This window comes from Suillus plorans, assembly GCF_016647745.1.
Source record: "Suillus plorans strain S12 chromosome Unknown HD556scaffold_109, whole genome shotgun sequence".
Taxonomy (NCBI): domain Eukaryota; kingdom Fungi; phylum Basidiomycota; class Agaricomycetes; order Boletales; family Suillaceae; genus Suillus; species Suillus plorans.
In genome coordinates, this window is record NW_024537493.1 from 23,263 (window position 1) to 50,846 (window position 27,584).

Sequence of the window (27,584 nt, forward strand, 5' to 3'; positions counted from 1 at the left end):
CCTTCAGCCATCATGATCATGGACCGTCGTCAACGTGTCACGTCCGAGTCTTCAAGCTCATCAGAATTAGACTCTGATTCAGACTTTTCTTCAACGTCATCATGTAAAACTTCCCCAACTCCTCTGGTCGAGAATTCTGCTACCAGTACCGAGCCCTTGAAAGGTAAGCGCAAGTCGTCAGGCGGCGATAGCGTCAACAAGACGAAGAGTTCAAACTGTCCACGCTCGTAAGTCGTCGTGTTGCATAGCGTATGTGTGGAGTTAATTTCACGTTTTCAGGCAAAAGCTGGACAAGTAAGTGTATGAATAATGAAGCACTCATCATCTGAATGTGCGTATTGTTTAGTGAGGAGCCAGGCTACCGAGAACGCACCATGGACCCAGGAGAGACACGCCGCCATAGTGGAGTGCAACGAGTCGTCATTACTGGTATGTGATATCTATCTCCGCTCGGCTCGTATTGATGATTTCCCTAAAGCTATTCGCGCAACTGGTCTCACTCTTGGTCTCCGACGGATCCCCGCTGGCTTCCATGCGGTGGTCAAGGCCGGGGGCGCTGAATACCAGACAAGTAATAAATCTGTAAACATAGACCAGGCTGTCACCGAATGGGACGAGCGCATTCTTCTGTAAGTCGTTCTTAACTCCGTCTGTTCTGCAGGCATTGAGAATGACTCTAGGCCGTGCGAGCCATGTTCTAAAGTTCGGGTCAGCGTATATGCCTCATTCGAATTGGGTCCCATGGTCTGTCACGGAGATCTCCTGCGCACATTCGAGATCTCCGTCGGAGAATTACTGGATCGCAGCGAAAAATCGCATCGTCAGTATCGTTAATTGTAAATAACGCCTGACAAATGCTAACTAGCATCACAGCCATCATCTTGCAGCCAAAGCAGGAGGAAGTCGTATCCGCCTGTACTTCACTGTACATGGCGGTGGTGCAGCAACTTTCCGATCAAAACGATGCCGGACTGATTTGCCTCCTTAGTAACGTGAGTGATCAACGCAGTCTGACATTTTGATGCTGAGAGCTGTAACGTGTAGCCTACATCGCGCGATATGGATGGGTTGGCACTAAAGACGGATGCCGGACATCGTCTTCTCGCACGATACCGCAGGACGCAGAATAGCAGGGATCTCGAACAATCCATAAAGCACTTTGAACGGGCCTCAGATCTCTGCCCCGTGGATCATACCTGCCGCCCCGCAGCACTGTTCAATTTAGCCACGGCAAAGTTTGTCAGTTGCCAAGCACATAGAAGATACCTCGACCTCGACATCTCTATCTCTCTTTTTCAAGACGCCCTGGACTTGCGTCCCACTGATCATCCGGACCGAAGCATGACCCAGCTCCATCTTGCCATTGCACTGCTGTCGCGGTTCGCTAAGCGGGGATTTGAAACAGATGCTGATGCAGCTGAAGAGTTGCTGAGTGAAGTCCTCGACGTCTGCCACGCCAACAGCCACGTTCACAGAGCAGCTTTGATTACAATCGAAACATGCGCTCTGGATTCTGCTGGAAGCATTGATGGAAATGATCTCAGGCAGGAGCGTCCCGCCACATCCATGCTCCCGTTCTCGCCGAATCAGCTTCTTGATCGAGCGCGGCGGTGTTTGGAGAGAGATGAACCCGGTGCCTTAGATGAAGTGATATCCCTTCATTATGATGCGTTGAGACACTACAACACTGGGCATGCTTACCGAGGTGGATTGCTATGTAATCTGGCTTCGATGCTGCAAATACGCTTCGAGCGTCGAAGCAATGTAAATGACTTAAATGAGGCTATCGCACTTCAGAGGGAAGCGCTGGCCTTGTACCCAGTCGGTCACACAGATCGGTCCAAGTCATTAAACAATCTCGCGACTCATCTCTCCTCCCGCTTTCGCCACCGAGGCAACGACGAAGACTTGAACCAAGCTATTGCACTTCACAGGGAAGCGCTGGCTTTGCGCCCGGTTGGTCATACAGATCGGTCTATGTCATTAAACAACCTCGCGAATCAACTCTCCATCCGCTTTGACCAGCGAGGCAACAACAAAGACTTGGATCAAGCTATCGCACTTCACAGGGAAGCGCTAGCTTTGCGCCCGGTCGGTCATGCAGATCGGTCCATGTCATTACACAACCTCGCAACTCGACTCTCCTGCCGCTTTGACCAGCGAGGCAACAACAAAGACTTGGATCAGGCTATCGCACTTCACAAGGAAGCGCTGACTTTGCGCCCGGTCGGTCATGCAGATCGGTCCATGTCATTACACAACCTCGCGACTCAACTCTCCTCCCGCTTTTGCCACCAAGGCAATGACGAAGACTTGGATCAGGCTATCGTACTTCACAAGGAAGCGCTGGCTTTGCTCCCGGTCGGTCACACAGATCGGTCTGGGTCATTAAACAACCTCGCGGCTCAACTCTCCTCCCGTTATGACCACCGAGGCAATGTCGAAGACTTGAATCAGGCTATTGTATTTCACAGGGAAGCGCTGGCTTTACTCCTGGTTGGTCATAAAGACCGGTCCAAGTCATTAAACAACCTCGCGACTCAACTCTCCTCCCGCTTTCGCCATCAAGGCAACGACGAAGACTTGGATGAGGCTATCGCACTTCACAGGGAAGCGCTGGCTTTGTGCCCGGTCGGTCGTACAGATCGGTCTATGTCATTAAACAACCTCGCAAATCAACTCTCCTCCCGCTTTGAACAGCGAGGCAATGTCGAAGACTTGGATGAGGCTATCGCACTTCACAGGGAAGCGCTGGATTTGTACCCGGTTGGCCACACAGATCGGTCCAAGTCATTAAACAACCTCGCGAATCAACTCTCCTTCCGCTTTGACCACCGAGGCAACAATGAAGACTTGGATCAGGCTATCGCACTTCAGAGGGAAGCACTGGCGTTACTCCCTGTCGGTCATACAGATCGGTTCATGTCACTAAACAACCTTGCGAATCTACTCTCCTCCCGCTTTCGCCACCGAGGCAACGACGAAGACTTGGATCAGGCTATCACACTTCACAGGGAAGTGCTGGCCTTACTCCCGGTCGGTCATACATGTTGGTCCATGTCACTAAACAACCTCGCGAATCGACTTGCCACCCGCTTTGAGCGCCGAGGCAATAGAGAAGACCTCGACGAGTCAGCAGAAAACCTACGCTCTGCATTGACTCTGTTGACCCAACATGATCCTCGTCAATTAATGGTCCATGTGTCGCTAGCTGAGGTCTATCTATCATTCCATCATTCAGGGCTTGACAGCACCGTCGCGGGTGAAAATACAGACAGTCTGAATGCTGCCATGCATTATATCAAGGCTGCAGCAAGTGTTGTCTCTGCAGGCTTGCTATCCCGCCTGCGGGCAGGTCTCCGTTGGGTGTACCATGCTAGTGAACATTCCCATGGAACTCAACTGGAGGCTTATACGACTTCCATGCAACTCCTCGACGCTTACATGTCTGTGACTGCCTCTGTATCGTCTCGTCATAATGCCATGAAGGAAATCTCGAGGACACTTGCTGTGGATGCTGCATCGTGTGTCCTTCGCAGTGGTGATGTGCGTCGCGCTGTTGAGTTGTTGGAGCAAGGCAGGACTATCATCTGGACCCAGATGGCGCGACTCCGCACCCCTCTTGACAGCCTCGAGACTTGCGGCGATCATGCAGTGACGCTGATGAAGAGATTCAGACACCTCAGCTCCCTCCTTGATAATCCTCCTGCGAGTGATTTTGAAAACACCCCAAGAGTTGATGTAGAAGCGGAAGCAACCCGGTACAGACGTTTAGTGGAAGACTGGAATGGAACTGTAGAAGAGATCCGGAAGATCGAGGGCTTCTCTCGCTTTCTACTTCCCCCTTTGTTCTCTGATCTTCAAGATGCAGGTCGTGATGGGCCCGTCATCGTGCTCATCGCAAGCAAATCGTCTTGCAATGCCATCATTATCTCGCACAAGCAACCTCCCACTAGCATTCAACTCCACACCAATGTGTCAAAACTCATCGAATTGGTATTCACATTCCGAGATGCAGTTGAAAAAGATGCCGGTCCTAAAGGGAACCAACGAGCGCTGATGGAAGCTTTGAGAGAGTTGTGGAAAGTTGTCGTCTGCCCAGTGGTCGAGACACTGAATGAAATCGTACCACTAGGTTCCCGAATATGGTGGTGCCCGACGTCTGTCTTCAATTTCTTGCCGTTGCATGCTGCTGGCGAGTACAGGGCAAGGGGAAAGTCCCTTTCGCAGCAGTATATCTCTTCATACACCCCATCGCTCACCGCCTTGATCAAGGCTCGCGCAGGTCATGAGAGGTCCCCATCAGTGCCCTTTGTTGCCATTGGTCAGAATCACCCAGCCGGTGCCTTATCCATTTTGGAGGCTGTAGAGCCTGAGCTGGAATTGGTGCGGACACTTTTGCTCCCTGCCTCAACTGTTTCCTTCTCCAAGATAACCAGTGATGATGCCACGAAATCGAGAGCACTGTGCGCATTGCGAGACAATACTTGGCTCCATCTCGCGTGCCACGGGATACAGAGATTCGACGAACCCTTTCAGTCGGCCTTTCTTATGCGCGACCAGCCGCTTTCACTCCTCGATATCGCTCAAATGGGTCTGTCTCGGCATCAATTTGCATTTCTTTCTGCCTGCGAAACCGCAGTCGGTGACTTGAATACGCCCGATGAATTGATACACCTGGCGGCTGGCCTGCAATTTGCTGGTGTTAAGAGCGTCGTTGGGACACTGTGGAAGGTGAATGATAGTACTGTGCAGCGCGTAGTCGAGGCATTCTACAAAAACTTTTGCGGGGATGGCACGATGAATTCCAAACGAGCTGCCCGGGCGCTGCACCGAGCGGTCCAGTCGTTGGCCAGTGACAAGGACATTCCCTTGGCTCAGCGCATAGTGTTCGTGCATATCGGCATATGATTAATTTCGTGCGTCCTCCCACCTTGTTGATCAAAGCATTCTTCCGATAATCTGACTTCGCATTTAGTCATGACTACACGCAATCTGTTCCCATTCGAAATTCCTTAGAAACTGTATACCTCCACGATATGTACACCCGATTTCTACTTCGATTTGTTTATTGCCTCGGAGCCATAGGAGCTTGGCCCTGGCAGGATAGCAGACCATAGACGAATGAAAATAAACAGTCCGTTCTTGTTTTCAGAATCGATACTAAAGCTTGTGTAAAGCAAAAAATCGGATTGAAATCGAAATGTCGAGCCAATGCATAACTGTCTGAATGTACACGTGTATAATATGCGCAAGAGGATATCGATGGCAATACTTAGTCGCAAGAACAAGCCGCGATATACTCACCCTCTACGAAAAGATCATTTGTGGGTGTTCAAAAAAACCAAAACCCATGTGCACCGCCCCCCACGATTGGTGCCAGATGGGATAACAGTCTTGATCTAGGTCCAACTACGTACCACCAAAAAAGACGACATACCAAGCCATCAGAATGTTTGATGTTACTCTGACAAACTGCGACGTGGACATCGGATGGCGATTGATTCGGATCAAACATTGCAGCGTGGCCGACACCAAATGTTCTCATTGGAAGTTTGAGGAATGTAAAGCTCAAGCTTGACTATATCAATGAGAAGAACGGGCGCATCATGATGAATATCACCATGCCGTTATAAATACCTTCTCTCATGCTAGACGCCCACTGGAATCATCATCCACCTAACGAAACCCGCTTACCATCGCTTAGAAGCCAAAACCATAGAAAACCATGTCGTCACTCAAAGTAAGGGAAGCCGAAGCCGATTTCAATGTTCCTGGTGCGGGCAAGCCCTGCAAGACTTGGTACAAGGTGTATGGTACTCTCCCCCACCCACACAACCCACCTCTTGTAGTACTTCACGGGGGTCCCGGTTCAACCCACGAATACCTCGACATCCTCTCCGAGCTTACACGTCTCTTCGACGTACCCGTTATACTTTATGATCAAATCGGCAATGGACGCTCCACGCATCTTCCAGAGAAGAACGGAAACGTAGACTTCTGGACTGTGCAGCTCTTCGTCGACGAGCTGCACAACCTCCTGAACCACTTAAACATCCATGACAACTATAACGTACTTGGGCAGAGCTGGGGAGGGATGCTGGCATCAGAGTTTGCAACGCGCCAACCAAAAGGCCTCAGGAAACTGGTGATTGCTGACTCGCCAGCGAGTATGGCGCTGTTTGTCAAGGTCGCAAACGAGTTGAGGAAGGGGTTGCCGCAGGAAGTCCAGGATGCGTTGAATAAGCACGAGGCAGCGGATACAACAACGGATCCAGAGTATATTGCTGCAATGAATGAATTTTACAAGCGGCATTCGTGTAGGCTCGATCCAGTGCCTCAGTCCCTGGTGGACGGGCTTGTATGGATGGAAAAGGATCCGACTGTACACTCAACCATGTAGGTGTTTCGTCCATTTGTGTCACGCATCTTCAATCCTTGAGGGACAGGAATGGACCGAATGAATTTAACATCACTGGCTATCTGAAGACGTGGAACGTGATTGACCGGCTGCACAATATTCAGGCGACGACATTGCTCATCAACGGGAGGTACGATATAACCCACGACATAGTTGTGGAGCCCTTCTTTCAGCATATCCCGAAAGTCCGATGGGTGCAATTTGCGGACTCAGCGCATGTCCCGCATCTGGAAGAGACGGAAAGGTTTATGCAGGTGGTGTGGGCCTTCTTGCGTGGCTGAAGCGACTGGGAGTGTAGAGGCAGCAGAAAAGAAATGGTGACGGGGTGCACAGTCAGGGTGTATGATACAAGTCATAAGTGCAAGGTGTAATATCGATAGATTGACACTGCAAGGCCTCCAACCGCAAATTGATTACATCAGTTCAGCATTGATCTATTGAGCGCTCACCTTTCCCACTCAACAGACAAATTTTTCACATGACACGCCTACATCGCCTAGCAGTTTGCCGAGTCCTGTGAACAGAAGTACTCATCACGTGAGATATGTACACGGTCGCGTGTCATCAATTTGGTGACGGGCGTCCAAACAAGGTTCAAACGTTCAAGTTTGAAATTCTCAGAAGTTCAAGTTGCTTCGAATTTAAAATCCGTTCTGCAACCTCTGCTTGACTACTAGTATCTGTTACTCACAGCTCTCATTTCTTGTTTACTGCGGTCCAAAAACCTGTCGATCTGCCCGTGAGGCAAGCTTGAATCGATAAACTTGTTCGAATAGCATCTACCCATCCATGGTAGGACTCACGCTGTACGATGTCCTTGCGATTCCAACTACCGCTTCTACGGATGATGGTTCGCACTAATCTAATCTACTTCGTCGTTTTGATCTTAACTTCCAATCGCAGTGAGGAGGGCATACAAACAGAAAGCTCTTGAAACGCACCCTGACAAGCTCGAACCTACCGTGTCGGAGCAAGAGCGCCGTGCTGCAGAGGGAAGGTTCAGAAATGTATGGGTGGTCTGAGCTTGGTGCGAATGATTGCTTGATGCTAATGCTGATGGTATGATTTTGTTGCAAGGTATGCGAGGCATTTGAGGTGCTCAGTGATCCAGTGAAAAGAAAGGTGTGTCTTTAATCATGCTTATGCCTCTGTTGGAATGATGGGCACCAACATATTTCATTGTTTTAGGCCTACGACGACCGTATTCAGCTTGCTCAGAAGAACAAGAAACACTGGGATGAGCAGCACGACAAGCGAGTCAAGACGCGCGAAGAGTGGGCGCGTCAAGTCAAGGAACGCAGCGAGGCTCGTATGAAAGAACGTGCAGATTTCTATGAAAACCTCAAGCGTATAAAAGAGGAAAAGCAGCGATACATGGAAATGGTTGAGCTATTCTATCAAGAACTGCGCGACTGCCACCCAGAGTGGGAATCGAGGAGGCAGGCTGCGCTACAGGTACATTTGCAAGCATCTCTCAATTCGATGGATTAATTTTATATACAGTGGAAAGAAATGGCGGACAAAGGCCAAATACCACGACAACACACGACTCGCATTTAGCGAGGCAAACTCAAACTGATAGTTTCTTCATTTCAGAGGGTATTTTGCTTTATTTATCTCCCAGCGCTGGAGTTTTTATTCGCGATACTGTTGTACTTCTATGCTTCGATTCCTTCTGCGATCCCTTGTTGTTCGGTTCGTGTTCGTATTTATCTGTTCATTGATCTGCCTGTGATTGTGTTTGCTATAGTCTCCCTGGACATTTAATGGCAGAATGTACATACGGAACTCCAATCTGTCGGGTCGATATGATCTCAATGTCATCACAACCCCAATGACTTCTGTCTACTCTTAGCAATTTCCCCTACATCATCCACCGCTCGTGTCAGTTCGTGCAACCAATCCTCACTGTTCTTCGCGACACAGATCAGGCTTTCTGCCGTAGGCTCGTTCAGCGGAGGCCCATCTGGATAGCTCTCCAAAGGATGCCCAAGCTGTAACTTGTCCTCCATCTCCCTTGCAATTGCGGCCCTAGTTCTCCCGTTCACGAACGTGATGTACCTCAGTCCAGAGTACACACGCTCGTAACACGCGTTAAGGTGTTCTAGCCGTTTCAACACCTCTGGGGGTGTCTGCAACCTTGTGGTAGCAGAGAGGCCACCACTTTGCTCTTTGGCACTCAACGCAGAGAGTTGTTTGATTGCCCCGATCCTTGGATGTGCGGCGATGAATTCTGCTTGTTCATGTGCATTCCATGCGTGAATGATAGCGATGGCGCGTTCTATGAGCGCGTTAGTGGGATCTGTGGTCTCAAGAGGTGTATTCCTGATGGATTGGAATAGCTCCGGGGCGAGTTTGGTTATCAAGATATCCGAATGCTCGAATAGCTGGGGGAGGATGCTCGCTATGACATCCTGAGTTTCGTACATGTCGCGAACAGAGCGTGTCAAAAATCGGGGATAAGGGATTATAGATGATCCCTCAGTGACAATCCGTGGCGGATGATACGGTCAGACGTGTGGATGAGATGTGCATGTGAAAGGCACCAGGTGCGATGGATTGCAGCTAATTGGGTTATAATTTTACCACATTAATGCAGCGGACTGCAGTGACTAAGTCGGGCCGAACCCCTAATCAGCTGATCATCGCCGTGACTTGGACCACCATTGCAAAGGCATATATAATGCCAATACTAACGTTGGTTATACTAACCCGCCGGAATACATCCCCGCATTCACAGGCTATCATTATTCCGCGTCATGACCAAACCGTTCATTCTTCGCTGGGGCATTATCTCAACTGGCAGGATAGCCAATTGCTTCGTAACAGTACGTTGAACATATCCGCCCATTTCTCTTTCTAATTGAGAATTGTGGTTTACTAGGATCTTCTTGTTGATCCCGAAACGTCAGCGCCATTCCGCTGTCCATCGTGAAATCGAATGACATTGTTAAATACAGCCGTGATGTCACTGATGTAGCGCACAAAGTGACTGCTGTTGGGTCGCGAAGCGTCCAATCAGCGGAAAAGTTCATCGCCGAATATGCCAAGGGTGATAAGTCGATTAAAGCATATGGGAGCTATGCTGGTGTCTTTGCGGATCCGGTGAGTAGAATACCGTCAGAGCAGCAACTCACCTAACGAAATGTGGCGCAGAACGTCGATGCAGTTTACATTGGTTTGACTTAATTTACCTAGGTCGATTTCAACTTACCCGGCGTTGTGTAGCCACACCTCATACTCTTCACTATGAAAACGCGCTCGACGCGATCAAGGCAAAGAAACACGTTCTTTGCGAAAAACCTGTGACATCAAACGCAGCTGAGCTTCGGTCGCTTCTTGCAGCTGCAAAAGAGCATGGAGTGTTCTTCATGGAAGCTCTTTGGACACGCTTCCAGCCTCTTACACTCGAGGTCAAGAAAATTTCGGAAAGTGGTGTATTGGGTGCACCATTGGCTCTCCAAGCCGACTTGTCAGATGACTTTAAGCTTAACGGCGAGTGATGTTGTATTTTGTTATGTGACATCAGATCTCACGGAGCACAACAGAAATTCCCAAGACTCACCGCGCCTTGGATCCTGCCCTTGGTGGTGGCGCGTTACTAGATTTGTGAGTACATAAGGTAAATCTTATAGCGGAGAATAGTAATCTGACCTATTGCAGGGGACCATATCCTCTTATTTGGGTAAGGCAGCAATTATCTTTGTCTTTATTCCCTTAATGACAATAACAGGCCATTCTCGCCCTGTATGAGCACCCTTATAACCAAGGAGCTGCTCCCAGCAACGTCAGTGGGACAATGTTGAAAACCCCTCTGACAGGAGTCGACTGCAACACCTCCTTCACGGTCACCTTCGCCAAAAGGGAACTAGCTGCACAAGCCATTCTGTCATGCAACATGAACATAGCTTCCTATCATACCGGCGCCGTAATTCGATATGAGAAGGGTATGATCACAATTGCAGCGCCGATATACTGCCCGAAGAGTTTCACTGTGCAGTACCTCGAAGGCAGCAAAGTGACGAAGGAGGAGACAAGGCAATTTGAGTATGTTGGCACTGGATGGCATTTTCAGGCAGATGAGGTTGCACGGTGTGTGCGCGATAAAAAGAGTGAGAGTTCGCTCTGGGGACACGATAAAAGCCTGGTGGAGATGGATGTCTTCGACGAGGTCAGACGCCAGGGAAACTACAAGTTTCCCCCTGGTGTGGAGAAGGTGGTGTAAGGGATGTGGAAGCTTTGAACAATATTGATCTGCATATAGTTCGTTCGGAAGTGCACCTGTAATTTATACTGCGCCGCGTCGTGTTGTTAAATTCGATTGATCTGGTGAATGTGCTTTGATTTTGTGCACACGTGACGTGAGTCGCGCTGCACGCAACCAAATAAACATTCGGAACTTACATACGAGTCGGAGCTTTATCAGTGCTATTGAGAACCACCAGCTCAGTGAAAACATCGCGACTAAATTCTTCACATTTATCCATAATGAACGCTGCCTCTCTCATTTCTACAAGTGTCGCCCGAGTTATCATGACTGGCGTTCTTTCGGCAGTCCTATTCAACAAAACCGTGGTTCGTTACACTCGCCATGCCCTGAAGGAAGCAGAACAGGCTTCTCCACAACTCGCCGTTGTTACTTTATGCATCTCTACCCTAGCGCTTCTCCACGCGTCCGATAGAATAGCTTGCGACGTTCTGGGGCTTGCAGAAACCTGTACACCGACTACTACTAGTGAAGAGTATTCCTTGGCAACCGCTCGTGATGATCCTCGCTCTCCTGCTTTCTCACACGACGATACCGACGACTTCAAGACTCCTTTGTCATCGCCATCCATTTCATCTCCTGGGAACAGCTTAGACAGTATCGTGACCCTCACCTCCTCCTCAACCGTTTCCAAGCTTGGCAATGTCTTCAGAGATAGTATGACGCCCAGTCCTCCAGCGGTCGTTACTAGTGATAGTGGCGACGACGTAGTGCTGCGCAAGGTATGATTATTCCTCTTTTGAACTAGAGGTTCTAATAACATTATTTTCTTCTCAGTGGACAATGGAGACAGCGCCAGAGTTCAGCACCCCAACGACTCGCACTCCTGAAAATATTCTTAATTCAATCATCAAGCGAATGAGATACCTCTCACTCTCAGACAGTCGTTCTTTCCCCTCAACCCCGACCCGAGCTTGAGACCCCAAGCTACCATCGAAGCATCCCACCTCTCAGCACCTCGTTACTCCTTTATTCTTTAACTTCCCGCACAAACTAGCCCGTGATACCGACCTGCATCCACCCTTTCACAGAACTACGCATCAAGGCTACCTCACGCCTCTTTACCTTCAAATTCCTAGCATGAGGATGCGATTATAGTACCGAAATAGCATGCAGCCAGCTTCTCGTCTGGATATGCAGGGAAGTTTCATGTCCTCTTAACTCCTCCTGTCTTAAAACTTGATTATGTATCACACGACACTTGCCACGCCTGTACTGTTCCACTTTGTCGATCATCAATGATCATGGTATCATTGATCGTGATTCATCAAAATTGCTTCGGCAACCCCTAGATTCGCGAGTAAATATTAAGGCAAACAAGAGTAGGACAGAGCGTTCACTCGTATAATTGCTAACAATCGTCTAATATTATAGCGACGGTAGACTTACCAGCTGGTGTTCATCCCTTGGACACCAGAGGGCAAGTGTACAGTCGGATAAAATACAAAAGATAAGAATCAGGCGCTAGGGTGACGACACCCGCTATGATGTGTCTGGAACGTCCTAGTCTCCTGTAGTTAGATCATCAGAAGTGGATAATTTCTTCTTACTGATAGGAACACCCTAGACCTACGAGGAACGAAAAAATGATATGCAACGTCGGTAAGATTCTGAATCTACCTTCCTTGACTCCAGCCTTGTCTGCCAATCGAGTGAGAATCTTGCTACGTCTTCTCTTCTTCGCTAATGGACATTGCAGCAATTCATGCGCAACTCGGGATAACGAGTACATTAATCGCAGGTATGCAGGTTGTGATCAAACCTCCAAGGGTCTCCGGATATGCAGCGGCAAGGAGGCGATGGATGACAATACAGTGCTGCTGCTGCCTGTAAATAGCGTGGTGAGTTGGTGGTAAGTATAGGGAATATGTGTGTGGGAGCTGCTATTGATCATCATTCTACACTCAGCTTGAACTTAAACACCGTGGATCTGAACTTTGTATACAAGGTTCAAAGGGGAACCCCTCATCAAGTTGCAAACTTGCACATACATGGATATATGACTTTACTTATCGTTGGGTTCGATGAGCACCTGGCTGGTCGATAACGCATAATGTAGCCTAGAGATCGTCGCTTCCTAGACAAATTTCCTGGTTGGAGGTGGTTCGATGTACCCTGACGAGAGAAGAAGATGCTACTAGTAGTAGTAGCTGGATGAGTGGGTTCCTTCGATTGAATAACGCGCACCTGTCGTGATCAAGCCAGATCCTGCCAGATAGTATCATGCACATAACGCGCAAGTCTCTCACATATGATGAGAATGAATCACCCTCAAAATACTCATTAATTAAGTATCAAGTTGCGAGACTCACGGACTTGCCAAGGGTAAGGCACACGAAAGTCGGGGTCATTGCTTACATAATAGAGTTGGTGGGGACTTCCGGCACCAGACGTAACTAACCGTGACTTATCTCTTCGTTTCTGGCCGGGGATTCCGCAGAGTACATAGGTCTTCCTGAATCCGAGGTCCCTACAAACTCAATATCTTGATCCGAGTTCTGGTGAGCCCGTCCACTCCAGTTTTGAACACAAGTTACTTACGCCGCAGCACTAATAGTGACATAGCAACCCTGAAGATGGGATTCAGACAAGGCGCTGTTCTTGCATCGTGCTCTTTTTTTCTTGGTGAGACTTCAACTCATGTTTCCGATGGATCTAACTCCGTATTTCTGTAACAGGAGTCCTCTTCATATGCTTCTTCGTTGATTACCGCATTCTGCATCAAGAATTGACAGAGGAGACTATTGAAGACGGCTTCCAATTTTATACAACTTTCTTTAATGCACCACCCGCAATCAAGGTCTGTTCCTTTGCGAGCGGTAATGTCAGGAGGATGATGCTCATTATCACAGGCCGTGCTACATGGCTTCATGGGGGTTGGTATTTTAGGACTTGTTGCAAAATTGCATAAATATGATGAGAGTGCCATCTTCTTTGATGGATCAAGTCTGGGTAGGAGCCGATTTGACTTGCTTCGATACATTGCTCAATAATATGATTAGTGGGATACATTTTTTCAGCAGCCGTTTACCTTGCAGTGTCAATTCCATCTTTGCGAACCATCGTCACCCCCGCAGATGTCGATACACGTGCGGACCGTATCGAAGCCTTGCGGATACTCTCAGCAGGCAACACCATTATGATGGTGGTCCTTGGTGCCATTCTAGTCCTCCAGGTAATCATTAGACAATACTTCTTTCAACACTCGCTTTCCCGCGCGACGCTAGTCCACCCTAATTTTTTCAGCTCGATTTGAAACATTTATCTATAACATTTCCTGCCCGAAGGGTGCATCGCAGAACTCTGTTTCATTTCTTATGTTACCTGCTCAATATTTATTTCTGACTTCGTTCCAACAGGGCGGACAGGAATACGCACGCCGTGTAGAGGCGAGAGAGATGGCCAAGATGGAGGAGGAGCTTAAGGCCAAAGGGAGTCCTAGTGCTGGGAAAGATAAGAAAGAGTAGATGCTCTGCTGGCATGCGAAGCGGGAGGTCAGACGTTACTTAGTCAAGGCATTCCCTGACTATGGATATCAGTGTCTAAATTCCGCATCTCGGTTTAAGCTTGGCGTCTATCTAGAAACATTTAAATCGATGATACTTGGTAGTGTGATGAATTATTAACGCCAAGTACGAAGTACTAGTAGTGCTTGTTGAAGTTTTGATTAGTTTGCACTCATTAAAATTTGACTACTAATAATAACGGATGATGAACACCTTAGCATGTGATAACCATGTCGTTCAATGATTTCGGAGCCGCCATAGCCTGGGGCGATCCTGAGCATCAACCTGGCGACATAGTAAAGGATGCGATACGGAAGGAGAGGATTTTGAAGTCAGTTTATCCTTTAACTTTCTACCCACCAGCTTCTGATTAGCACCCTACAGAGAGATTGCAGCTGCACAGGGCGATTTGCAAGGTACTTGCTTCCTGGATATCAATTTATACAGTCGCCAATATCGTATCTTCAGCACTTGTTGCACGAGTGCACAGCGTCCAGTCAGATGTCGACAAACTTACGTCCGAGAATTCGACTTTGCAGATGTACATCGACAACCTAACCATGCAGATGGCAAAGAGGAAGTAATTTTTCTGTTGTTTGCTATCTATGTATGTGTAAGTCATGATCGAGCTCTTATGTATCACCTGCGGTTGAACGTTCAACTTTTCATCAGACCACCATCATGCGGGTTCACTATTGGTTTTCCTCTTGCACGTCTATATCGCAGAATACGGTACCCTCGAGTTTCTTGGCCTGAATGAGAACTTCTTTTTTTGCTGTCTAGCATGGGTTAGTCAGATCTGTGGAACGTGCTCAAATTCGGAACAAGTCAAATGTCATCCGACAAGCTGTAGACCCGCACTGCTTCGACCAAAACGCCGTGACGAAGAAGTCATCTATCATGGCTGTGCATAGTCAAACCCAGGCTTCCTGACAGGATAATCCTACGTGATTGACACATTCATTCAAACAGGACAGTGATGTGTATACGTACACGTTCTCGTAGGCACCATCCGCAAGCCGTACCGTTTCCATCCAGAAGCCGTTCACGATAGACCGGTTTTCTCGTGCGCAGCAGTGACATTGACAGCTGAGATAACCCTCAATTGAAATCCAGTGACCTACTCGAGTCCTCGTGGCTTGTCACAATGATTTGACGATCTAAATGCCCGGCCAAATACAGCGTTTGCTCCATCAGCCAGATGTAGATTCACGTCACCCTTGGAGATACCATTCTGTTGGCACGATTGCGCTTTGATACCAGGTCCAAGATCAAACATGGTTCTATCAGTGCCGTCCTTATCGTTACTCCGCAGGCAAGGAATCTGATGCCTGACTCTTTAGTCTGATGACGGCGAGGTTGTTTCTTGGGGCTGTGTAAGACTATCACTTATCTGTTCGAGCGGCGCTCTCGCTGGTAACCTGACATGCCTTTTCCGACGTTTCGACTGCATCTGATACGAAAATAAACCCCTGTTTTGACAGATGGCGCCGGTTTCTTCCCGCAGATACGAACAGTTTTCGAAGCCATTAGTGGTTGACACTAAATGCTATTCTACTTCCTCAGGAACACGCCCAGGAAATAGCTTGTAGCCCTATTCACTGCCAGTAACATCATTGAAGGTGAACACGATTTCGGATAGGTGAAAACAAACGTAACCATTATTCCCCTTTCGCACCGTTACCTGGTGCTGTTTGGGAGTTACTTGGAAACTTGTTCGGTGTTTCCTTGATAAGAATGCGACCGTCGGGGGTTAAGCACTGCTGCCATGAGTCTTGATGCATTGATGAATCGCCTCAGTTTCTTTTGGGGCGCTCGGGCAAATTAACCGACTTTTATTTTGTTTCCTGTTAGCTTCAGAGTGTGCTGAGTATAGTCTTCCCCTCGCAGCATTGCGGGAAGTTTGAGCCTTGAGACTTTGTCCTCCGTTATGTATCCCGCCTTCGGGTTGTCCTCGTACGTGTTAGAGCAGTGGTGGACTTGAGAGCGCTATGGCAGAGCTTCGGATGCAAAGGCAAAGTATTATTGGCAAAGTTCATGCGTTACCGAAGAAAATATACAATGAGAGAAGTCATCTTCATCTTCTTTCTGTAAACTCCGTGATAACAATTGACTGTGCTGAACGGACACCAAATCCATAATGGTACGTCAAAATTTCGTAGAGCTCGCCTTCTCTGCGTCCCTCATCCACTCTCGCAATCTCCACCCCTTCCTTTGCTTTCTAACACCATCCCGTTAACATCCAAAATCTCCATAATTAGCTCCGCGTCCTACACACTTCTATTTATTTTTTCCTTTGCCTCGATACCAAATTACGCGTTTCCGCTTCGGATAGCCGCGCCGCCATATGTCCTTTGCTACTCCGGTGGGAAGCAAGTCCAAAATGCTCGAATACTCGAACGCTTTGTGGGAACAAGGGCGCGTGATATTCACCAAGTAGGCACTACCGACCTCGCCGTGTCCACAACAGATATCCGTGGGACTTGGATAAACTTGCGTGCATCGGTCTCGGACTTGATTATTTCCATCCTTGTGTCTTATGGGAAGATCAGGTAGAGTAGCAATGATATATTTCGATGACAAATTAGCATACAAAACAACATTGCGACATTTGTCCTTACTGAACGAAACAAGTACCCAATGATGGGAATCAGCTCCTAGATGTGCAATGTGATTCCTTGACCGAGATCTGAGGCTCCAAGCGAGTTACACTCGATCCAGTAGTTGCGCCACCCTAGAACACATTGAAAGATACGGTTCGTGACTGCGTCGCCAGTATCCGAGGTTCAAGCCCTTAGGGATAAACAATTCGCGTTCTTGTTCCAGATATTTTCCCTCTTCCGAAAGGATTTCACGCCCTTTAAGCCATGAAGCAGAAGAGAATCCCAAGATGAACGGCGCCATCAGCAATAAAATGAAAATCTTTTAGCCAAGGGAAGATTGACTGAAGTCCATCACCTGTGGAGGTATCCGTTGGGACTAAGCAGGCACGCATACAAGCACACTCGGCTCTTGATGGAACTGCCATTCTGTCAAGATTCAAGAACTAAGTTAGCGTCACCCTGCAGCGCTTCGCGAACGGCATCCTCGGACTCGGAGTTGGACAGGAATGCCTCACGGCGAGTCTGAAGATAAAAATCATATGAGGCAGATGAATTCCACGGTTGTCATTGGACATGCCAGTGGTACCAACAGCCCATGTCCATGGATGAGTTGACGACTCCAGAGGATCGTGAATGATCGTAAATGTGTGGCGAGCCTTGATATGTTCGGAATATTCCTTAGGCTTAGCACAAGGTTAGCGGTCTTCTCGATTCCTGAAGTTCTTCTCAAAGGCCTGTGGCAAGGCGGCAGAAGGAGTTGTTGTGCTAAGTACAAAAGCAGACATAACCAACAGACTTAGCAGGTTCGGCGGGGGCAGGCGGCGGAGATTCCCTGGAAAATATTGCCACAAAGCCTTCGATTAAGCGACTCCGCCAGTACGGCAACTTCCTAAAATCATCCACCTCCAAGCAGAAAAGTGGCAGCGGCAGCTCTGCAGGCCTCCATTGCTGTCTGATCCCCTCACATCAAATTACCAACAACCACATCACTGCTATCCGACACTGACTTCCAGTATTATTCTGGGGAGACTTAGCATTCGTCGCCTCAGGATGTCGTTATCCAGAGTTAAAATTCTTCTCACTTGGTGCAATGAAAATGGCATCCAAATCGATCCCAGAATACAAGTTCGGGAAAGTACAAACCATCAAGAGTTAGCCGATAGGACGGAAAGTTCCCGCAATTCCTCGCGCGGTCGCGGAATCAGCGTGTACTCACTCGAAGACTTCATTGATTGTTCCCGTTCCCGTGAGTGCTTAGTTTGCATACACTAGATGGTTGCAATTCCCAAACCATTGCTTGGCTGCATACCAAGATGCTCTTACGGTGGAGACCTGCTGTCAGTATTTGTTCTCGTGGGTACGGGTAGTAACCCGCCTTCTAGCGCAGACGAGTCAAACGAGAACCAAGATGTGACACAGGCTCATACGTAGGCAGAAAAGAACGATGTTATTTCTTTTGAAACAAATTTGTCGATCCTTCATTCTGACTCGCTTTATTATTGATATAGTCGTACGCATTCCGAAGGCAGCTATTCTCTCAACCAGGTCATGCTTCCTCTCTCAGGACATTATTTCTGCTCCATATGGCCATGGTGCACATCTCGCACTGGCTCTCGCCTTGTATGGTGAGATGTACGTATTTTCCATGCTTCTACAACTTTGTCTTCAACTTTTAGCTCACTCGCGTATTCTGCTCCGCTCCTTCACCCTGATTCGCCTCATTCCCACACTGCTCTCTGCTGCCGCTTCTTGTGCTCTCACAACCTTCCGCAACTATACTTGATGCAAAAAATGACACCTGATCGAACGAACTAACCGGTTCCATGTCGTGTGACATCTTGTGACTTTCCCTGGCTCTTTGATCTGAATTACTCCTGTCTGGATTCGCCGACTTACGCTATCTTATGGTTCATCGTGTGCCGAAACCGCCTTTTTTCATGCTTTGAGGATAGTTTGCGAGGCCAAGATTCCAAGTGGTTCGGATACCTCCAGAGCCTGCCGCGGGAAACTATGGACACAGCTATATTCTGGGGTGTCAAGGACGTTATTGACTTCGGATCCTGTGTATGCTCAAGCCGCGGAGAGACTATTCCTCCGCACAGTGCCATTGGAGATGATGCTGGCAACGTTGGAGCGGCTTGCTCCAATACGGAATTCCCCGAGTGTGCTCCATGCCTACAATACCTGGACAGTAAGCGAGCTCGGATGTGGCTTTCCTGTACAGAGGCTGAAAAAGAGCTGGACGGTCAAATGGTAAGTACGTTGTCTCTGTAAACTTAATGTTTTGATATGCGTTTTGTGTTGTGGACGATACTCTTCGTTTCGAAAGCTGTTTTATTCATTGGTCTTCTGCTCCACTTTCATGTTTGCTTCTTTTTCAATTGATGCGTTATCCTTGTGAGACGAGATTGACTTGTGCGATGATGATCGATTCCGGGATGATCCATGATGTTATTGCCCAGTGGGGAAGTCAATTGAGAAGGGTAACACAGGATTGGACCAGCGTGGCACGCTACATCATCCGGGTACGTCCATGATTAGTGATTGATGGGTGTAGTGCCATCTCGAGGCGGCCATGCTCTCCATATCTGGACATGTACATTTGGCGGCTTGGCCGACTGATGCGCGTGCTCTACACGAGCTCGCTAGGTCATCATTTCCATTACCCTCCACCTTCGTGGATCACCCGCCGATGATCGGTGCCATTTTCCACGACCACTTATCCCTTTCGCTTCCATTCTCCCATATGGCGACGCACGTTTTTTCCCGTCTTTGCTAACTTTATGAATTTGCCTTACCTTCTGTGCAAACTACCTTTCCAACATGCCTTCTCCTCGTGTACTTGAAAGAGTATGTTTTGGCTCGATGCCACTTCTAGTGATATCTGCTTGCTAAATTTTTGTCGAGACTTCACTTCTGTCTCTTTAAGTCCTCAGATCTGCGACTCATAGAAGAGTCCTTCGCCTCGGACATGATCCATGGTGCCCAGACCGAACCTTGTTGCTTCTTGGCAAAATTAGTTCTTCAACTCTACTTGATATCTGGTTCTGCTGATATTGGGGTACCATTTCAACGGCGTTGCGCTTTGTCATGCCGGTTTTTCATACCCTGTATGGCTACTCTAGCTTTGCTAAATGCGTCTATCAGACCCTTTGCTTCTTGCAGTCGATTCCCCCCAATCCCTCTTCGCGTTCTTTGATTATCATGATGTATTCTTCCATTCTATTTCTGGCCTACAAATTTCACTCGTTCACACTCGAACTCCCTGGTAACTGATCACATTGACCCGGTAGGATGAAATACGTCAATACTACGTCTCCGTCGTGGAACCCACGCTACACGCAGCCTTTGGCAGACTTCGGCAAGCGGAGGCCGAGTGCAATGCCAATGATGTATTAGGGGGTGAGATTCCACGTCTCGATGAATGCAGCAATGAGTTAAACTCAGTGGAACCCTCGCTTCCTGGGTTTTGTCACGCATACTCCCTCGTGTCCTCTCGCGCGTTTTTGGCGGATGCGTATCATGGTCTTGCGATGGTGCCCGTTGCTGATGCGTGAGTGACTTCAAAGTTCATCTTACTTTTTGAGCCTAGTTCCGTTTTCAATGAATGAATGAGATCATGCATCGCGGAAATCCGCTTCACATTGCACCCATAATAGTGGTAGAGCTTCATGGAGTTATCGTTTCGTCAGATGCAACTTTTCCTGTTAGGTACTTCCTTGCCATTAGGTTGATCGTGGCTTCACTCTCTCCCACCAGTGGCCCAGTGTCATGCTTCTGATAGGCTTCGCGTGCCCCGCATCGTGTTGTCCTCCGGAAGTGCATCAACGACGATGCTTCTATCCGAGTTTCACCGTTATTTTGTTCATTCGCCTATTTATGATATGGGAGTGCTTGTCACTAGTTTACAGGTCTCCACCCGATGTCGGTGCAGTTAGTTCTAGCTTGCTTTGGTTGACGTTTTTGTCTTTCGCAACATCCCGGCGGCAAGTAGTAATATGCTAGCACAACTATAGTTTAGACTGGATCTTGCTTACTCGCCGGCGGCTCCTTACTAGGCCTTACAAGCTCACACTATAGCGAGTGTCAGATCAGGACCTAGTACAGGAGCTAAAAGTCATGGAAGACTTTTTAGTTGGTCCCCACGTGTAGCTTCTGCATGCCATTTACCATGCTACTTTTTCTCAAACTTATCTTCTTTTGGTCTGATTCACATTTTTGCTTCCTCCACTAACAACGTTCTCAATAGCTTCAATCACACCAACGAGAATCATGTGCATATGGAGGTGGGTCTATCAACATTTGGGGCATGGACTTAGGAAATCCGTTCCATCTTGATCCGACATGTCAAGGACACTGTTGCGGGCCGCGTGGCACTGTCGTCTTGCTAACGCCTATTCTTCAGCTTTTCATTTTTCGCAAGGAATGCAAGTTGACATGTTTGTTTTTTAGAGTGACTTTGATGTTTGTGCCGAATGTGGATCTCTAGCGGAGTGCGACCACGATCGCGAGACTCTCACTCCCGTTCCTTCCCGAGGAGGGGCCTGTTCGCTTCCTGGAGTGTGCAAACCTGATTTGGCGCTCGAGATTGATACCCTTGACATGTGTTCTGTTAAACCCATTCTACCTCATTCTGAGGTATTCAACACATATGGATCGCTTTCAAACGCCGAGCTCATTTCCAGGTACGGCTTCACCCTGCCGGAGAACGAATGCGATATCGTTAGTTTGGGTTACGGCTCCTTCTCCGCCTTCATCAACAACCTCATAGATGATGTGGTACACTCTTCCGCCGACTGTGGTAACGATGCCGACATGCAGGGGCGCTTACAGATCCGAGTCAGGTACGGGAACAAGCGAATAGATATGGTGGATGAGCGGTCATGTTTTAATTCCAGAAACTTAAGTCTACCTACGGACTTCCGCGTATTGGGTGACGAACGCGAGATAGGTGAGTACGTTGTAGAACGGCATGCTCCGTATGTTTACCGCATCCGCGTAGCAGACGACTTTACGATCCGATTCTTACGAATATATTCGCATTTTGCCAGACATTGGACGACAGAACCCAGATGGGACGAGATGGGTGACAATGTAATAGTTTATAATTCTCCGTCGATCTCGTCACCACGGCCTCCACCAGATGATCCAGATTCTGCCCTTCCCGAAGCCTTTAACATTAACAGCGAGGGAAAGATGACGCATACCCTGTGGCTTTTCTGCGTTCTATTTGCCACCTGCATATGTTCGCCGGGAGACATGACAAATCTTGCTCACCTGATTTTTCCGGATGACAATGAGCCGCGTCAATCGTTTGTGGAAGATGTGAAACGGTACCTTGTGGATGTACAGGATCATATCGACAACGCCAGGGAAACGGGGGATGATGACGAAGAAGTCTCGGTCTCTACATGGTCGGACCCTCCCTCGGATACTCGGGACGATTCCTATTTCCATGTCCCCCAAAGCCATTTGACGGCCGAGACCGAAACCGACATTGGCGGAATATCCAAAGACGAAAACAATGTTCTTGCCAGCGCAAAAGATAGTGCCTGTTTCATATCTAGTCTCCAGCCAACCAGTAGTTCTCTGGGTCTCGACCTTCCCATTGAGATTAGACCCGACGGAGACGCATGCGTCCCTGCCCATACTTGCACCACAAGTAAGCTAACGTCTCCGTTATACGATGCCCATGCCGTATTACCTCGAGCTCAAACGTTGTTTACTAGAAATGCCTTCGGCACCTTCAAGCGCCTCACAAGCGGTGGTCTGGAACGGCCTTCGGAGAAGATCTAATGTGGAAGAAGAGCGGCCCCAAAAACGTATGCGGCACACCAGTCCCCATGCCGTGGATAGCCAGGAGGATCTTCCCTTCGATATATTTGGTAAGTCAAGGCGTACAGCCGCTCCGGGTGAAGAATAGTCAGCACTGGAAATTCAACTACCATCACAGGATGTGGAGAGGCGACAAACGCCCATCAGGTAGCACAGACGCTTGCTCTTATCGTGGTACACCTTTGCCAGCACAGGGTCGATCCTGCGCACGTATCCGATGTGAACGCAGGAAATTTGACTGCAGCGGAACTCGGAGAGCTCCTAGATGTAAGTTCCCAAACATCTTCCTGAATTCTTAGTTCATGTGGGGGCACGTCTCGTGAACTATTGGCACGCTGCCCTGTGTGGGTTCGCAAGTCATGGGGCTCGCCCTGATGATTTCTTGGCAGCGTCCGGGGGAGTTGATTGCGGAGAACGGCGCGTCAGAGAAGCAGCTTTTTATCTTCTTGTGTTGCGTCGTCATGGTCTTTCTGTGATTTGCGAGGATGGACGGCATGACGATCGAGACATGAGCTGGCGGGCTTCTCTTCATGTTTTTGTTTCCGTTTCTGTTTCATATTATCGTTGGCACGGCGAATCCGTCTTCACACGGTCAATCCAGTGCATGACTTGAAGCCTCATACTCTGCTCATTTGGGTAGGGTAGCCTATTACTTCCTTTCTACCAAGAATTTGGCTTGAGCACCGCGCGTACTTGCCCCTTTTATCTGCAGGGAAACCCCTTCCTGTGTGTGTGTGTGAGTTCCTCTCTCGGATAGGACCTTGATCGGCGTTCTCTCATCTTTCACTTGCTGTGGAGCTGTGGAGCACGGCACAAATTTTGGGATACCCTGGATGCACTCCCGCTGTTCTCTTTCTGGCTGCTCAAATTTTCATGACTTGAGCCATATGACGAGGCGGCAGCCGACTTATTTTCGGTTCCCACCCTCCAAGCACGACGCGTTCTACTTATATTTTTGTATTGATGAACATGACGTCGCTGAATCTTATTACTTCTCCATTGTTGTCCTAGAATATACTATTCTCAAAGAGGTTTACTTCTCGTTCTTGCATTGGTCGCTGAGGACGCTGGGCCCTCTGCGGACCTACGTTATGTACTCAGCGCATCGCTTTATAGCCTACTTCTCGCCCTCTTTGCCGTTAAAAGACGAGATGCTAAACCCCTGTCCTTTTGTCCTCAATTAGGTAACACCAATGCATATGCATCGGACCCGAGTGGCAATGCTACTAGCGCTGAACGAGAAGTCTATTCTGGAGAGCTGCGCATCCACTTGGGGTGCTGTCCTGAAGAACATTCATGATATCAACAAGGAATGACCATACAAGCTCCAGCGGACCATACAGTTGACGATAAGGTATGTGTTGCAACAGCTATCAATGATATACTATCACGCTGAGCCTGATCCAGTCATTAGGAAGCTTCTGTGCGGGCAAGTACGTCCGCATGGATGTATTTGGCAAGAGAGGTGCATGATAGGACGATATATGTGGCCCGCTGGAGATAATACGGCGGGAGCGCAAATTCTAATGCAACCTTGACATGATGAACTCCCTACGCGATGCACTAGAACCAAAAAAGATGATCAGATCTGCGCATGGATGACAAGTTCAGCATGATCATCCGACGGAAGAAGCCAGCCTTGAACGGACGTACGACCTATGTGCGCCTGTTCAATAAGTGCGTCGGAACCGGAAGTAAGATCGTAACGTCTTGTTAGGGTCTTCGGAGTGTTCTACTGAGCATTTCTATTAGCTGACGCATCTGTTGATCGAGAGTAAGGCCCTGGCTATACAGAGAACGTAAGGAGCTTAGCGAATGAGCTAATAGGTCACCCGACGATCAAACAATAGTCACAAACTCTCGTATCATATCACACCACTAACTTCTCGTAGCATAGCAATGAAATAGAGTCACATCATGAAGTGACTCAGAGCCAAGATTGGCCACACATATAATAATATGGGTGGGAAGACAAGGATACGTATAGGGTTATATGGCGATGTTGTGGGCTTATATAAAGATCAATGGCGTCCCTAGCGCCACTTGGAAATGTATTTGGCTTTGGGGGTTGGCTTGATGTGGCGGCGTGTTATGATATCAGTGAATGGGGGTGGTGGCAGAGATGATGTGTGTGTGTATGCCGTATCTATCCAAGACCATCAGTAGGCTGATTCCGGCGGTCAATGAAGAAAGCTTCAAGGAAGAAGTCAGGTCGAGTAATAGATCTATGTTTGTCGACTTGGGAAGGTGGCGGCGGCAGTGGGAGAAAGAAAGTCACACGGAGAAGGGAGGTTTGATGATGACCCAGGATACGTATTGGTAGGATAAGGGCGGGAGCGCAAATGAAGGGGGGACCTTCTTTTCATGAAGTGCAGTGCCAAAGGATACGTGCATGAAATGATTGCGCGTGTTTGGAATGAGTGAGGAAGCGAGAGCATTTGGAGTTAAACTCAAACCTTGCTGCTAGCTGCTGCCATCAAGGGTGCAACGCGTATGACCAAAAACACTTTGTAAGTTCTACGTGTACAACGTTGTTTTAGAGGAGCGAGACTCATCCGAGTTGAACTAGGTTCCGCCAGTCAAGGTTACACAGATACGGCAAAGAGCTAACCCCAAGGTTCCTGTCACAGGTCAGGGTGCTGAGATGATTACTTGTTACGGGGCTTTGTTCGTTTCCCTATAGCCGGTGCCGGGATGGTCGTACCTGTGATGGCATGGTGGTCTTGTTTTCTTGTAGTATTCATTCTGGCTTATTCTCACTCGTAGGAGGGAGGAAGAGGAGAAAGAGGACCTCACCGGTCACTCAATGGGCGCCGGGGAGTGCCGACTGGAAGTGATTCCACGATAGTTTTCTTATCTTCGTTGAAAGCGCGCAGAGTCACTGAGAAGAAATCATAATCAAATTCTTTTCTTCAAATTTGACAAAAACAAAATAAACAAGTAAAATAATTACTTTAATTAACTCGTTTAATAAACATCAGATCTCAGATCCATTTCCAAATTGCGTCGTGAACGAAAGAAGGGACCTTATAAGAACGTTTCACAAGAAATGAGGGGAAGCAGTTTGCTTTGCCTTGCCCTACTCAGAAACTCAAGTCCTTCCCAGAGCTCAGCTCAACTCTCCTCTTCCTCCTCTTTTTCATAACTTACAAAGGGATGGACGTCGACTGGTGTCTTTCGTGTGATCGCAGAATCGTAATTATCAACTTTCTCCCTTCTACTCGATCATATCTAACCTCCAACTACAGGATGGCGTAACATCTGCCTCTGGTCCATATTGTTCCCCAGAGTGCCTTTCCTATGCTCAACCAGCATCCTCTTCACCCAAGCTCGCTACCCAAGTAGCTGCCACCCCTGCACCCAATACTCACCGCATCCACCAATGGGCTGCGGCTATCCCGCCTCACGTTCCTGCTGGCGCACCCTCCTGCCCCTTTGCAGAGGCTTTCGAGCCCACATCAGCATCGACCCAGTTTTCTCGTCGTTCCCCCTCACCTCGTGCTCGTTCTCAGGCAACGCCCAAATTGATCGAGCGTACCTCTGCTACAGCAGCTGTCCCCACTCTCTGTGTATCATCACCAGCACAAGTTCGGCCTCTTCCCCCCGCACGCAGCACGCACTGCGCTTACATTAATGGCAATACGGCGTCCAACACCACTGCCAGCATGAGCGAAGCAAGCACCTCCCTTACTAGCCTCTTGAGTGAGCCGCTCGTGGCTACTCCTGACGAAGATTCTCCCTTCGGTATCGGTGCTTTCGTTCGCTCCTGGGTTCACCGTGATCGCGAACATGCCAAGTCGAGTAATGAAGAAGTCGTAGAGGATATTAAAACATATTTTCCCCCTTATTTATGCGCCAAGACATCTCCTCCCCGCTCAAAAAAAGCCAAGATTCACCCTGCTACGCCTGCACCCATTGCACGACCAAAATTCCCCGTTATGAAAGCTGCAATTTTTAATGACCGTGACCGTTCAACACCCACCGACTCCCACACACCTACACCTGTCGTCTTCCCTTCTTGCCGTGCTGCTGAGCTTGACTGGGATGATGACGACGATGATAGTTTCGTCCCACAGGCTCAGTATCAGCACTTCCAGCAGGGGTATGAGTCCAAGGCGCGTTCTCCGTCGTTTTCCTGTTCTGCGTCCTCCGGTACCGGTTCGTCTATCCTCCTGATGGCACCGAAGCGATTGGATGTCCGAGGTCGTCGTTGCGGTCGTGCTATCGCGCCATGAGGTGCTGCGCGTCTTTTTCATTACCACTATCTCCCCCTTCCTCAGCATATTCGCAAAATCGCCTCGTGCCAATAGGCGCTTCATTCACGCAATTGACTTATGGACTTCGATATCCCCCAAAATCAGCACATGGTTGTTCGCTATAACTCCTTTCAAAACCCCAGGAACACTCCGTGTATCTTGTACACCACTTTTTTTTCCTCTCGACGTTGTTTGACAGCGCCCGCACTCACAATCTTTGAAATTCCTCGTTGTTCTGTTCGCACACGCTCGTTCTCACTCCTCATACACTGTATATACATGCATATACACATAGATAGCTCGTTGCACTTGCATACACACGTCTCACCTGGATATCGTATTGATTTATTGTACAATAGAGTTGGTGCAAGTCGAGTGGAATTCATCGTTTGAACCAAATGGAGACGTATACGTGGCGAGTGATCTGCAGTTTGTGCCAGCGGAACATCATGGGTTGTGTCTAGCTGTCATTGTGCACAGCTTGTAGAAAAATTTCATTCAAGTCTAAATTGAATGTCCGGCCCTGGAGCTTGTTGAAAGCATCTTGCGGGTTCTTGCCCTTGACAGTGACAGTAGCATCGCTCTTCGCGGGAGAGGCCAGTTTCCGGGGACATAACCGCGTGGGTCCATGTTAGACAAACGCGGGGTTTCGCTGTCAACGACACAAGCGAGGAAATCGCCGTTAAGGTGTAAGAC

The 27,584-nt window shown here is 48.5% G+C and overlaps 11 protein-coding genes across 11 annotated transcripts; 10 read left to right on the forward strand and 1 right to left on the reverse strand.

The window, feature by feature from the left end:
* Window positions 1–59: 59 nt before the first annotated feature.
* On the forward strand, window positions 60–5,092 carry HD556DRAFT_112193 (CHAT domain-containing protein). The gene is made up of 6 exons (XM_041296086.1): window positions 60–429; window positions 479–629; window positions 681–820; window positions 874–992; window positions 1,045–4,919; window positions 4,979–5,092. Exons 1-5 carry the CDS (start codon window positions 330–332, stop codon window positions 4,909–4,911), a joined length of 4,377 nt encoding a protein of 1,458 aa, XP_041152978.1. The 5' UTR covers window positions 60–329; the 3' UTR covers window positions 4,912–4,919; window positions 4,979–5,092.
* A 468-nt stretch (window positions 5,093–5,560) lies between these two features.
* HD556DRAFT_112181 (Alpha/Beta hydrolase protein) lies at window positions 5,561–6,944 on the forward strand. Its single transcript, XM_041296085.1, has 2 exons — window positions 5,561–6,399; window positions 6,450–6,944. Exons 1-2 carry the CDS (start codon window positions 5,729–5,731, stop codon window positions 6,700–6,702), a joined length of 924 nt encoding a protein of 307 aa, XP_041152979.1. The 5' UTR covers window positions 5,561–5,728; the 3' UTR covers window positions 6,703–6,944.
* Window positions 6,808–8,085, forward strand: HD556DRAFT_112174 (DnaJ domain-containing protein). Its single transcript, XM_041296084.1, has 5 exons — window positions 6,808–7,271; window positions 7,325–7,428; window positions 7,499–7,543; window positions 7,610–7,876; window positions 7,925–8,085. The coding sequence occupies exons 1-5, from the start codon at window positions 7,211–7,213 to the stop codon at window positions 7,979–7,981; spliced, it is 534 nt and encodes a 177-aa protein (XP_041152980.1). The 5' UTR covers window positions 6,808–7,210; the 3' UTR covers window positions 7,982–8,085.
* A 159-nt stretch (window positions 8,086–8,244) lies between these two features.
* HD556DRAFT_1249751 (Oxo-4-hydroxy-4-carboxy-5-ureidoimidazoline decarboxylase) lies at window positions 8,245–8,850 on the reverse strand (the record flags this gene model as incomplete). The annotated part of the gene is made up of 1 exon (XM_041298874.1): window positions 8,245–8,850. One exon carries the CDS (start codon window positions 8,848–8,850, stop codon window positions 8,245–8,247), a length of 606 nt encoding a protein of 201 aa, XP_041152981.1.
* Window positions 8,851–9,040: 190 nt separating this feature from the next.
* Window positions 9,041–10,760, forward strand: HD556DRAFT_112115 (uncharacterized protein). The gene is made up of 8 exons (XM_041296083.1): window positions 9,041–9,249; window positions 9,306–9,328; window positions 9,382–9,526; window positions 9,578–9,599; window positions 9,650–9,916; window positions 9,970–10,030; window positions 10,085–10,106; window positions 10,155–10,760. Exons 1-8 carry the CDS (start codon window positions 9,181–9,183, stop codon window positions 10,644–10,646), a joined length of 1,101 nt encoding a protein of 366 aa, XP_041152982.1. The 5' UTR covers window positions 9,041–9,180; the 3' UTR covers window positions 10,647–10,760.
* Window positions 10,761–10,909: 149 nt separating this feature from the next.
* Window positions 10,910–11,606, forward strand: HD556DRAFT_1314205 (uncharacterized protein; the record flags this gene model as incomplete). The annotated part of the gene is made up of 2 exons (XM_041300894.1): window positions 10,910–11,410; window positions 11,466–11,606. The coding sequence occupies 2 exons, from the start codon at window positions 10,910–10,912 to the stop codon at window positions 11,604–11,606; spliced, it is 642 nt and encodes a 213-aa protein (XP_041152983.1).
* A 1,492-nt stretch (window positions 11,607–13,098) lies between these two features.
* On the forward strand, window positions 13,099–14,405 carry HD556DRAFT_1422012 (Shr3 amino acid permease chaperone). The gene is made up of 6 exons (XM_041304505.1): window positions 13,099–13,189; window positions 13,246–13,313; window positions 13,367–13,488; window positions 13,541–13,640; window positions 13,691–13,863; window positions 14,048–14,405. The coding sequence occupies exons 2-6, from the start codon at window positions 13,265–13,267 to the stop codon at window positions 14,153–14,155; spliced, it is 552 nt and encodes a 183-aa protein (XP_041152984.1). The 5' UTR covers window positions 13,099–13,189; window positions 13,246–13,264; the 3' UTR covers window positions 14,156–14,405.
* HD556DRAFT_112351 (uncharacterized protein) lies at window positions 14,291–15,181 on the forward strand. The gene is made up of 3 exons (XM_041296087.1): window positions 14,291–14,525; window positions 14,579–14,610; window positions 14,663–15,181. Exons 1-3 carry the CDS (start codon window positions 14,425–14,427, stop codon window positions 14,776–14,778), a joined length of 249 nt encoding a protein of 82 aa, XP_041152985.1. The 5' UTR covers window positions 14,291–14,424; the 3' UTR covers window positions 14,779–15,181.
* A 2,666-nt stretch (window positions 15,182–17,847) lies between these two features.
* On the forward strand, window positions 17,848–20,354 carry HD556DRAFT_1249754 (uncharacterized protein; the record flags this gene model as incomplete). The annotated part of the gene is made up of 4 exons (XM_041298875.1): window positions 17,848–18,043; window positions 18,306–18,429; window positions 18,750–19,050; window positions 20,091–20,354. 4 exons carry the CDS (start codon window positions 17,848–17,850, stop codon window positions 20,352–20,354), a joined length of 885 nt encoding a protein of 294 aa, XP_041152986.1.
* Window positions 20,355–20,940: 586 nt separating this feature from the next.
* HD556DRAFT_112744 (uncharacterized protein) lies at window positions 20,941–24,369 on the forward strand. Its single transcript, XM_041296088.1, has 8 exons — window positions 20,941–21,083; window positions 21,250–21,748; window positions 21,803–22,459; window positions 22,527–22,682; window positions 22,751–22,899; window positions 23,345–23,368; window positions 23,817–23,986; window positions 24,040–24,369. Exons 1-7 carry the CDS (start codon window positions 21,078–21,080, stop codon window positions 23,946–23,948), a joined length of 1,623 nt encoding a protein of 540 aa, XP_041152987.1. The 5' UTR covers window positions 20,941–21,077; the 3' UTR covers window positions 23,949–23,986; window positions 24,040–24,369.
* A 1,276-nt stretch (window positions 24,370–25,645) lies between these two features.
* HD556DRAFT_1422090 (uncharacterized protein) lies at window positions 25,646–27,325 on the forward strand. The gene is made up of 2 exons (XM_041304506.1): window positions 25,646–25,827; window positions 25,881–27,325. The coding sequence occupies exons 1-2, from the start codon at window positions 25,789–25,791 to the stop codon at window positions 26,865–26,867; spliced, it is 1,026 nt and encodes a 341-aa protein (XP_041152988.1). The 5' UTR covers window positions 25,646–25,788; the 3' UTR covers window positions 26,868–27,325.
* Window positions 27,326–27,584: the final 259 nt, after the last annotated feature.

Bases quoted from the DNA above. Each gene is read 5' to 3' on its own strand.
- HD556DRAFT_1422090 (XM_041304506.1), top strand. From the start codon at position 25,789: ATGGACGTCGACTGGTGTCTTTCGTGTGATCGCAGAATC. The intron at 25,828-25,880 runs GTAATTATCAAC...CTCCAACTACAG, and splicing joins TTTCGTGTGATCGCAGAATC to GATGGCGTAACATCTGCCTC.
- HD556DRAFT_1422012 (XM_041304505.1), top strand. From the start codon at position 13,265: ATGGGATTCAGACAAGGCGCTGTTCTTGCATCGTGCTCTTTTTTTCTT. The intron at 13,489-13,540 runs GTCTGTTCCTTT...TCATTATCACAG, and splicing joins ATGCACCACCCGCAATCAAG to GCCGTGCTACATGGCTTCAT. The intron at 13,641-13,690 runs GTAGGAGCCGAT...TAATATGATTAG, and splicing joins CTTTGATGGATCAAGTCTGG to TGGGATACATTTTTTCAGCA.
- HD556DRAFT_112351 (XM_041296087.1), top strand. From the start codon at position 14,425: ATGTCGTTCAATGATTTCGGAGCCGCCATAGCCTGGGGCGATCCTGAG. The intron at 14,526-14,578 runs GTCAGTTTATCC...AGCACCCTACAG, and splicing joins CGGAAGGAGAGGATTTTGAA to AGAGATTGCAGCTGCACAGG. The intron at 14,611-14,662 runs GTACTTGCTTCC...TCGTATCTTCAG, and splicing joins TGCACAGGGCGATTTGCAAG to CACTTGTTGCACGAGTGCAC.
- HD556DRAFT_112115 (XM_041296083.1), top strand. From the start codon at position 9,181: ATGACCAAACCGTTCATTCTTCGCTGGGGCATTATCTCAACTGGCAGG. The intron at 9,527-9,577 runs GTGAGTAGAATA...AATGTGGCGCAG, and splicing joins CTGGTGTCTTTGCGGATCCG to AACGTCGATGCAGTTTACAT. The intron at 10,031-10,084 runs GTGAGTACATAA...GACCTATTGCAG, and splicing joins GGTGGCGCGTTACTAGATTT to GGGACCATATCCTCTTATTT.
- HD556DRAFT_112181 (XM_041296085.1), top strand. From the start codon at position 5,729: ATGTCGTCACTCAAAGTAAGGGAAGCCGAAGCCGATTTCAATGTTCCT. The intron at 6,400-6,449 runs GTAGGTGTTTCG...CTTGAGGGACAG, and splicing joins CCGACTGTACACTCAACCAT to GAATGGACCGAATGAATTTA.
- HD556DRAFT_112193 (XM_041296086.1), top strand. From the start codon at position 330: ATGTGCGTATTGTTTAGTGAGGAGCCAGGCTACCGAGAACGCACCATG. The intron at 630-680 runs GTAAGTCGTTCT...GAATGACTCTAG, and splicing joins TGGGACGAGCGCATTCTTCT to GCCGTGCGAGCCATGTTCTA. The intron at 993-1,044 runs GTGAGTGATCAA...TGTAACGTGTAG, and splicing joins TGATTTGCCTCCTTAGTAAC to CCTACATCGCGCGATATGGA.
- HD556DRAFT_112744 (XM_041296088.1), top strand. The intron at 21,749-21,802 runs GTGAGTACGTTG...TCCGCGTAGCAG, and splicing joins GGGTGACGAACGCGAGATAG to ACGACTTTACGATCCGATTC. The intron at 22,683-22,750 runs GTAAGTCAAGGC...CTACCATCACAG, and splicing joins TCTTCCCTTCGATATATTTG to GATGTGGAGAGGCGACAAAC.
- HD556DRAFT_112174 (XM_041296084.1), top strand. From the start codon at position 7,211: ATGGTAGGACTCACGCTGTACGATGTCCTTGCGATTCCAACTACCGCT. The intron at 7,429-7,498 runs GTATGGGTGGTC...TTTTGTTGCAAG, and splicing joins CAGAGGGAAGGTTCAGAAAT to GTATGCGAGGCATTTGAGGT. The intron at 7,544-7,609 runs GTGTGTCTTTAA...TCATTGTTTTAG, and splicing joins GTGATCCAGTGAAAAGAAAG to GCCTACGACGACCGTATTCA.